Source organism: Felis catus, chromosome A1, assembly GCF_018350175.1.
Source record: "Felis catus isolate Fca126 chromosome A1, F.catus_Fca126_mat1.0, whole genome shotgun sequence".
In the NCBI taxonomy this organism is placed as follows: domain Eukaryota; kingdom Metazoa; phylum Chordata; class Mammalia; order Carnivora; family Felidae; genus Felis; species Felis catus.
Genome location: NC_058368.1, coordinates 136,906,781 through 136,917,153, shown reverse-complemented (window position 1 = coordinate 136,917,153; position 10,373 = coordinate 136,906,781). Strand labels below are relative to the sequence as shown.

At 42.5% G+C, this 10,373-nt stretch overlaps 1 protein-coding gene and 1 long non-coding RNA gene across 17 annotated transcripts in view; one reads left to right on the top strand and one right to left on the bottom strand.

Annotated features, from left to right (window-relative positions):
* The window catches only part of PTCD2 (pentatricopeptide repeat domain 2), a 115,066-nt gene that overhangs the window by 73,875 nt on the left and 30,818 nt on the right, over positions 1–10,373 (bottom strand). For 2 of the 11 annotated variants that reach the window (XM_019835328.2, XM_019835330.2), the window contains exon 9: positions 7,765–8,737. The exons of 7 other annotated variants lie outside the window; for them this stretch is intronic. In XM_019835328.2, coding sequence (XP_019690887.1) covers positions 8,513–8,737 — 225 coding nt within the window. In that variant the 3' untranslated portion in view covers positions 7,765–8,512. Of the gene's footprint in view, positions 1–7,764; positions 8,738–10,373 lie in introns of those variants that run through there. 2 more of the 11 variants (XR_002159976.2, XR_006600764.1) reach the window with 1 other exon arrangement.
* The window catches only part of LOC109501729, a 35,454-nt gene continuing 26,543 nt past the window's right edge, over positions 1,463–10,373 (top strand). For 5 of the 6 annotated variants that reach the window (XR_006600774.1, XR_006600773.1, XR_006600771.1 and 2 more), the window contains exons 1-2: positions 1,463–1,845; positions 2,967–3,153. This is a non-coding gene — a long non-coding RNA (uncharacterized LOC109501729). Of the gene's footprint in view, positions 1,846–2,960; positions 3,154–10,373 lie in introns of all 6 variants that reach the window. The other variant, XR_002159978.2, reaches the window with a different exon arrangement.

Here is a 10,373-nt window from a genome sequence, read left to right as displayed (position 1 = left end):
GTTTGGTTATTTTTTTTTTAACATTTATTTTTTGAGAGACATAGAGACACAGAGCACAAGTTGGGGAGGGGCAGAGAGAAGGGGACCCAGAATGTGAAGCAGGCTCTAGGCTCTGAGCTGTCAGCACAGAGCCCAACATGGGGTTCGAACCCACAAACTGTGAGATCATGACCTGAGCCAAAGTCAGACGCTTAACCGACTGAGCCACCCCTAATTCCTTTTTACTTCTTTCCCATACCAACATGATTTTAGTAAATAATAGCAAACCATTCATTCTGTATTTTTTCCTCTTAATTTAGGAGGAAACCCCTTCCCAAGTGAGACAAAGGCTCATTCTTTTTCTTTCATAAGGAGCTGAAGATGTTTTTTCATGAAACATCTAGCATATGCCCACATACACTTGCATCAGAATGCTATCTACAGAGGATCATCCTGTTTTCTCTCTTCTAAAAACACCCTTTCAACACGAGAACTCTCAATATGAGTGAAGGGAATATTCTGTTTCCTCCCTGAAGTCTATCTACAGCTACCTTTGCCTTCTAGCCTGCAACGTGGACCTCTGTTCTCCCTGAATTCCAGAAATGAAAGATGCCTTCAAAAACGAACACCTTTTAAAAACAGTGACTCTGGGCGCCCTCTGCTGTCTACTTAAGTTGTTCAGCTGTATATGAGTGATAAGAGCAAAGCATGAAGCTGGGGAGGGATTACACCTTACACAAACATTAAGTATGTATGTGTGTCTATGTGTATATAGCACATGCATATATATGTATGTATGTGTGTATGCATGTATATTTTAACCTTTTTCACTCAGTGGCCCCTTCGAGGTACTGCTGAAAAGTGCACATACGAGCATGTGCATGCACACATATACACACAGCCACCATTTGGACACACAATACAGAGACAGAATTAAAAACATGAGCTCTGGCATCAGACCACCTGTGCTTGCCCACTCCCTGGTATTACATCTATGGTCAAGAACTTAACTTCTCTCAGCTTGTTTCGTCACCGGTGAAATGGGGTTTTCCTGAGCATTAAATGAGTTACTGTCTACCACGTGCTTGGTACAGAGACAGCCTCACAATCATTAACTCTTATTATGTGTTAGCAGGTTTTTTAAATGTTATAAACCCTAGCATACGAAGCATGTTGTTGTGAAATTCCCTGTTACTTCAGCACCGATGTGTCAAAGAAATGGCTCTGCTAATCTAAATTGGAAATGACATTTCCTCTGCTCTCCATAGTTTTAAACAGGATGATAAGCCCGATGGCCCCAAAGCCTCATGTGGAGTTGCTTGATCTCTCCTGGCTTCTCAGTGAGCAGCATTCCTGTTGAATTATCTTTGGATGGGCACGTAGCCATCATGGCACTGGCTACAATCAGAACATACTCTTTCAACTGATACTAATTCAGTAATTCCCAGCCATGAAAGTGAAGGAAGGCCTCCTTAATCCCCTTGAACCTTAATGGTTACATAATGTGCCCCCCCGGAGTGTAATGGGGTACATCAGGAGGCTCTGCTGCTGAGCTGCCAGGCATGTGCCTTGGATTCGTGGATTTAAAATCAATTCAAGTTGTAGGGCAGTCACTTTGTGGAGGTTCTGTCTTCCTTTGTGATGTCACTTGTAATTCGACGGGATGATCTTGCTGACCGGCAACAAGGGAGATCTGTGGAATGTGTGACGTGGTGCTGCTGGGCTCTTCTGGGTGAGGAGGTTGGCCTGACTTGGGATAGGAAAAAGGAATCAGCAAAGATGAAGGATGTGAACATCACTAATCAGGCGATGCATTTCCCAGGCAGGCCTGCAGGTGACAGACCACGATTCCTCGATGTCTTCCAGGTGAGCTCAGGGGCTGCTGGTGCATTTTCCTCTCAGAGCCTAATTAAATGAGGTCTTCTATCCCAGACACCCGGCTTTGGAGTATTTCAGCTGTAGGGCACTGATTAGCAGCCAAACGTGGGGTTCTTTTCTTTCTGCTGGGCCTTCTTTTCCAGACCCCACCTTTAATCACTGTGGTAAATATGCCCCTGAGGCTCGTGGAGGTCACAGTCCCAGAAGATCAACTCAATAAGGTACGTAAGTGGGTAGAATGTGCAGTTCAGCAAGGTTCTGAACTCTTCCGTTAGCAGCTGGGAAAACTCGAGTAAAACTCTTGTACCCTCCCCCTATTCCCTTTTCTCCCCAAATCACTTCTGACTCAGATTAGCTGAGAGCTTGGAAATACTGGAGGGAAAACCCCATGCAGTGAATGGAAGATAAAGGGCTCTGGTCAGTGTGTTAATGCACACTAGTCATCTACACCCCCTTCTTGGGCATTCTACTTCTGTAGGTCTCAACTGTCTTACGTAAAACTAAGAAAGAGCAACCAGTTTATGAGAAAGTTGTGAAATACTCAAAGCATAGCATGGGAGGCCATACATATTAACTAAAACATGCCAATTAATTCACCCTTTCAAAAAATATCAAGGCCACATTATAGTATCATAGTATAGGAATATGTTACACAGGCACTTTGGGGGCATAAAACACAGGTAGGATAGTTTGTCCTTCAGGAGACACTAGATGTACTGTACTTGGAAAAATTAACAGCACAAGGTAATGTACTTTACATGTCAAAATGAACAACACAATTGGTGCTATGAAAGACCAGAAAAGGTCCTCTCTGTGTATGTGCACGTATTTTCACAACGCATGCCACTTATTATCTATTCCACAGAGTGATGTAAATATCACCCTGGCCTTACCCCAACTGTAAAAATGTGGTCACCTACAGGGTTACTCACTTAATGTCTGTTCCTCTTGGAGAATGCCAAGTTCATGAAAACAGAGGGCATTTTTTAATCCCCTCGTTTTGACACATTAACAACAACAACAAAAATTTCAATCAGAATTACACCAAGTTTTGCTCAAGATATTTAAGCGGCTTTTTTTTAGTGTTCATTTATTTTTGAAAGAAACAGAGCGCGTGCAAGTGGGGGAAGGAGAGACAGCCAGAAAGGAGACAGACTCTGAAGCAGGCCCGGAGCAGTCAGCCCAACGCCGGATGCAGGCCCGAACCCACGAAATGTGTGAGATCATGACCTGAGCCGAAGTCGGAAGGTCAACCAACTGAGTCACCCCACGTGCCCCACTCAAGATATTTTTGAGGTAATGCTGTTCAAGCCAACTTAATTCCTTGATTCATTGTTTATGCAGTACAAACCATTTCCTTTTAAAAACTCTCTTTTACTTTTCTGAAATATTTCCACTGGGGGGGTTAATTCACAATGATTTGGCTCACCGCACATTTTTAAATGCATAATGTATGTCAAATTTGTAGATAGAAATGTTATTAAGTACATTTAAATCTTGGGTTTCTGTTGTCAAGCTCTGTGCTATTCTGCCATATGCTGCCTTAGTTGACATGGATATTTCTACATAGGTGTATACGTATCTATTTGTGCGTGTATGTATAATTTGAAAAAACTAAATACATTTTTCATTGATCTTAAATCATAATGACCTGGGATTCCTGATTCATTGACTCCAGTGGAGAGGCTGTGAGGTGGAGGTGGGTCAACATTAGACTGAGGGTCCTCAGGAGGCACATGGCAGTCAATACACACCTCAGCAGATACTTGCTCAGGAGTCCAGGGACAAGACCCCATTGCCTGCTCTTCCCTCCTGGTCACAGCAGAGACCAGAAGAACGGAGATGGTAACTGAAGACCAAGTCTCCCCTGCACATAAGAAAACATAAGCTTCCTAAAAAAAATAGTGGTTTAAACTACAGTCCCCAGACTAGCAACAGAGAATTTATTAGAAATTTATTAGAAATACACATTCTTGGACTCTGCTCCAGATCTGTAGAATCAAAAACTCTGGAGATGGGTCCCAGGATTCTGGGTTTGAATAAACTCTCCAGGTATCTCTGATGCTTGCTAAAGTCTGAGAACCACTGCCTTATACCCAGCTGTCATTTTGTCTATGAAAAGGAGTGAAAGGAAGCTATGCAGAAAGATCAAACATTTACCTAAAGGAAAAAAAAAATCAAAGCTCAAAATATCCTTTAAGCAAGATCAAGTCTTCCATCAATTACTCTGGGGTTCTAAACAGAGAGTACAGAGTGCGTAAGAAATTTGTTTGCTTGTGGGGCGCCTGGGTGGCTCAGTCTGATCTCGTGGTCTGTTGAGTCTGAGCCCTGCATTGGGCTCTGTGCTGACAGCTCAGAGCCTGGGGCCTGCTTCGGATTCTGTGTCTCCCTCTCTCTCTCTGCACCTCCCCTGCTCACACTCTGCCTCTCTCTCAGAAACAAATAAACGTTAAAAAAAAAAAAAAAAAAAAAGAAAAGAAATTTGTTTGCTTGCAAAGAAATAGAGAAACCTCCAATTCTGCCTACCTAAATTATAGCAGATAAATCTTTACCTCCCCATTATAATTTCTCAGTAATAATCATTAGGAATTGGTTCAATTTTGTATTAACTTCTTAGATTCCTGTCAAAAAAATGTCAGCCTGAATTGCTTAGGATTGGTCTATTTCACTACTGAGTATTCTTTGGGAAGATTTTGATCACTCTGTAAGGAGTACTGTCTGTAGGAGCAATGAACAAATGACTAGACCAAAAGGTCCTTAAGTTCAACATGGCAGGGTAAAAATGTTCTGCTTTGGGAAATGGAGATGCTGTGTTCTTCCTGTGGCATCTGAGGAGCCTTTCATAGTGCCTTGTCCAGTGTAAGCTGCTCAATATTGACTTTGTGAATGAGTGAATGGAGAATCCATAAGGGCTCTCCATCTTGAGAACATCTTAGGGAAGAGGTGACGTGAGGTGAATCTTGAATAGGCAGAAAAGGATGGACAAAGTGGGAGGGCATTTTAGGTTGGAGGAAAAAAGGATACAAAATAGGCTGAGCAAAAGCCTGGGGTCAGGCCTAAATGTGGAGTGTCTGGGACTGAGTGGAAGCCACTGGAGAGAAAAAGCTGTTCACAGGGGGATATGATGACAACCAACATCATTACACAGTACAAATGAGTTTTGTGAGTGGAGGAGTCCTCATCCTCTGATATGATCCCTACCATGCTCTGGGCAAACAACAGAGAACAAGATAGACATGACACCTAAATGTGGTGAAGGATGGAGAACAATGGCAGCAGCATGGTATGCGTGTTGATAAGTGAGGCACAGGGGCACGGAAGCAGTTCACCTAACCTGAACTTGAGGTAGGTGGATGGACAGAGAAAGCCTTTCCAGGTGAAAAAATATCTAAGTTATGGCCTGAAAAATGAGTGGGAGGGAAGAAGGAGTGTGGAGTAGCAAGGGATAGGGCTGGCTAGGCAAACCGGGGCCAGATTACGAACGGCCTTCTAAACCATGTTGAAGAGACAGAGCTTTATCCAGAGGGATGTGAAGAGCCCTCAGCAGGTTCTAAATAGAAAAGGACAAATTTGTTTTGGAAACCTCGTGGGCTATAGTAGAGAAGATAGCTGAAAGACACAGGACTAATGATGGCGGCTTTAATTAGACAAGCAGCAATGGGAAAGAAGTTTAAAGAGCTTGCTGGAAAAAAAGTCTCCGGTAGTTTAAAACATGTGTTCCCTCGACATTGCCACCACTGAAAGCTGGAATGAATGTGCCCTCGCCTTGAATGTGGATGAGCTTGTGATTTGAGTGGAAGTGCTGCCACAGGACTTCTGAAACCAGGTGGTAAAAGGTGACAACAGCTTCCGCCCGGTCCTCTTGGCACACTCCCTAGTACTCGGCCACTATGCTGTCAGGGAGCCTCAGCTGAGGACCTAGCGTCACCTGCCACAAGTATTAAGTGAAGAAACCTTTGAGGTGACTCTAATCCCAGCCACCAACAACTGATAACCACCTGAGACCCAGAGCAGCCTGCCTGAGCCAGTCAATTCTAATGATAATGAGAAAATGATTGGTGTTTCAAGCCACTAAGTTCTAGTGGCTTAGAGACACAGCAAGACATAACCAGAACACTATCCTGATAACACCTAGTGAAGGAGGGATCTTTTCCTCTCCTCACACTGTGCTGTATCCACCAGGATGACATCTGGACTCTGAAGCAACAGACATTTATAATAAATGAAACAATCTACAAAGGCACATAACAGGGTTGGGGAATAAGATGTCCTGTCCAAATATTCTCATTAACAGAGTAAGTGCATGCTTTAGGCAAATTATCGATTGCAAGAAAACATCATTTTTCAAGGAAATTATGAAACTTTAAAGAATGAAATGCTCATGATCCACTAAGCAAACTTTCTCCTTGATGGGGTTTTAGCCTTCAGAATCATCTATTATTTTGGGGTAAACATAAGGCTCATTAGTTCATGCTGTACTGCTGCCTCTCAGCATCACTTCTGGGAACAGATCGAATTGCCCAGTTTCTGCAGTCAGCAGAGCCACCATAGCCACCAGCTGTTCAGAGCAACAGAGCTTAGGAAGGTCATGGCTGCTATTTACTGCCTTTTTTTTTTTTTTTTTTTTTGGTAATGAATGGTTGTTAGCTGTTCACACAGGGCATAAAAGGCATTTTAATGCTCTTTGTGAAAGTCAGACAAGATAAAAGGTAAGTTGGGGGACAGGAAGCATGCCCTATTATTCCCTAAGACTTTGAAGGTAGAGAAATCCAAACAGGAGGCATAAAAAATACAATTAAGATTCTATGAAGGCCCAGAGTTTTCTTTAAAAGGGGTAAGGCCTCACCAAGCATAAGCAAAATAAATTCTTTCGGGTTTTCTTTACAGAAGGAAGAACACATTTGTTTATATAATTCTTCAACTAGGTACCCACATTCTGAGTGCTACTGACAGAAATGACGATACTTAATGTTCATTCAGCACTTGCTCAGTGCCAGCCACTGTTCGGCTTGCTTTACATTGATCACCTCATTCCACTCTCACATCAGGCCTAAGAGGTGGGTATGATTAGCTCATTTAACAAACAAGGAAACTGCAGTGAGCCCATGGCCACACAGTGAGTCGCCACACTGAGTCGTGGGAGCCCTCCTTTAGTATTCGAACTCTGAAGAGACATGTGCTCTAGTGGGAAGGGTATCAGACCAGGGATCGGGAGTTTCATCTCAGCTCCACCTGCAACTAATTATACCAATTTGGACAAGTCATTTCTTTCACCTGAAAGACGAGGGAGTTAAATTAGGAGATTCAGAAGATTCCTCCTACTCTAAAATTGCTGATTCTATGCACACTTCTTGCCTCTGAATAACAATCAGCTAAAAGCAAACCTTACTTTTTAAAAAAAAATTTTAATGTTTATTTATTTTTAGAGAGAGAGAGCGAGCATGCACGTGCACACGAGCAGGGGAGGGGCAGAGAGAAAAGGAGACACAGAATCTGAAGCAGGCTCCAGACTCTGAGTTGTCAGCAGAGCCTGATGCAGGGCTCCAACTCACCAACTGTGAGATCATAACCTGAGCTAAGGCGGACACTTAACCCACTGAGCCACCCAGGCATCCCCAAACCTCACTTTTTGAAGCAGCACTGAAGAAAGAGTATACAGAACTCTAGGAAGATGGATGAAAGGTGCGAACATCACGTGGGCCTTGAGAAACAAAAGGCACAACTCACCGGTGCTGTGTTTCAAACTATCGTGTGACTGATCAGAATGAGGAAACTTTAACCTGCTGTCAGGACACATTTACTTTTACAAAAAAATAAAGCATTCCAAGAGAAAAGAGAAGATCATCAATAAGATGAAATGTAGGACCAAATACTTAAAAAACAAACAAAAAATACAGAGAGCATATGTGTCTTTACTGGCATTTATTTTGAAAAGCAATTGGCCTGCCTATGACCACAGTAATAACCATTTAAATTTTGGTTAACTTATCACTTCTGAGAGCTAAGTCCTGGGTTAGTTTGTGCTGCTGAGAAAACAAAACATAACTTCAAGATATCTTCTCAGGAATCTTTTATTTCTCTCATTTTTGAGAAAATGTGACCCTAATGAAACTTAAATGAAAATTTCAAGTCAATATGCAGATTCACAAGCATCTTATTTAGGGTCACAGACAGATGATGACAGAAACAGTGAGAACATCCTGAGCCATTGCCCACAGTAGCAAAATAGGGTTTCAGACCTCCTGAATTCAGCAAGAGTATAGTCTGCAAGTAACTACTCCCCCCAAAATTTACTGGAGTTGACCACTTATGGCAATTTCCTTCCCACTAGTGCTTACTTGGTTCTACGCTGGTACCGGCAGTTGGACTGGAGACCACAGTCATGTTCCTTCAAGGATCCTTAGAACTTTATACGGAGGAAGTGTCCTTTCTGAGGGAGCGGAGCTTTCTGCTGGACTCAATTTAGATCTTCACGGTGGCACAACATCAACTTCTCAGATCAGCATGACAGTTCGAAATCAACGCAGAAATTTAAGGAGACCAAGTGTTTGTTAACATGGCATCCACTGGAGTACAATGCCTGATTTCTTAGGAAGCCATTAACTCACTGGGAGGCCCCTTCCAGCTCAGACCCATGAGTGACTTGAGCATAGGGTTATTCAGCCCACAGAGACTGGCTGAGAGGCTGAAAGGTCCGATGGCTGACTGTCCTCTTACTTAATAGTACCATGTGGGATTTTCTGTCCCCAGGGGTGTGGCAGAGGAGAGTATCCAAAGTGCAAGTGGTGACCTGGCCATTAATGTGGAGTTTCCCATAGATCTCATCAAATTTGGCCAGAAGGGCGGGTACATCCTTCACTTTTTTCCTTGCTTTGGCCAGCTGGAAAAAGCCAAAGAGCAGATCATTATCTCTATGCAAAATTTCTTCCTTGTTCTTCTGATTCTCCAAGAAGCAGAGGTCCGAATGCACTAAAATGTATAGTGTATACCTATAATGGTGAAAACCAGGGTACCGGGCCACACAGAAGTATGAATGACTACATGGGATTCTATAAGCTATACAAAAAATTCACAATTAGTACTTGAAAATCATTTCTAGTATCGAATAAAGCAATCCCAATCAAAATTACACCAGCGTTCTTCTTGAAGCTAGAACAAGCAATCCTAAAATTTGTATGGAACCACAAAAGGCCCCGAATAGCCAAAGTAATTTTGAAGAAGACCAAAGCGGGAGGCATCACAATCCCAGACTTTAGCCTCTACTACAAAGCTGTAATCATCAAGACAGCATGGTATTGGCACAAAAACAGACACATAGACCAATGGAATAGAATAGAAACCCCAGAATTAGACCCAAAAAGGTATGGCCAACTAATCTTTGACAAAGCAGGAAAGAACATCCAATGGAAAAAAGACAGTCTCTTTAACAAATGGTGCCGGGAGAACTGGACAGCAACATGCAGAAGGTTGAAACTAGACCACTTTCTTACACCACTCACAAAAATAAACTCAAAATGGATAAAGGACCTGAATGTGAGACAGGAAACCATCAAAACTCTAGAGGAGAAAGCAGGAAAAAACCTCTCTGACCTCAACCGCAGCAATTTCTTACTCGACACATCCCCAAAGGCAAGGGAATTAAAAGCAAAAATGAACTACTGGGACCTCATGAAGATAAAAAGCTTCTGCACTGCAAAGGAAACAATCAGCAAAACTATAAGGCAACCTATGGAATGGGAAAAGATTATTTGCAAATGACATATCGGACAAAGGGCTAGTATCCAAAATCTATAAAGACCTCACCAAATTCCACACCTGAAAAACAAATAATCCAGTGAAGAAATGGGCAGAAAACATGAATAGACACTTCTCTAAAGAAGACATCCAGATGGCCAACAGGCACATGAAAAGATGCTCAATGTCGCTCCTCATCAGGGAAATACAAATCAAAACCACACTCAGATACCACATCACGCCAGTCAGAGTGGCTAAAATGAACAAATCAGGAGACTATAGATGCTGGAGGGGATGTGGAGAAATGGGAACCCTCTTGCACTGTTGGTGGGAATGCAAACTGGTGCAGCTGCTCTGGAAAACAGTGTGAAGGTTCCTCAAAAAATTAAAAATAGATCTACCCTATGACCCAGCAATAGCACTGCTAGGAATTTACCCAAGGGATACAGGAGTGCTGATGCATAGGGGCACTTGTACCCCAATGTTTATAGCAGCACTTTCAACAACAGCCAAATTATGGAAAGAGCCTAAATGTCCATCAACTGATGAATGGATAAAGAAATTGTGGTTTATATACACAATGGAATACTACATGGCAATGAGAAAGAATGAAATATGGCCTTTTGTAGCAACGTGGATGGAACTGGAGAGTGTGATGCTAAGTGAAATAAGCCATACAGAGAAAGACAGATACCGTATGTTTTCACTCTTATGTTGATCTTGAGAAACTTAACACAAGACCATGGGGGGAGGGGAAGGGGGAAAAAAAAAAAGGTTAGAGA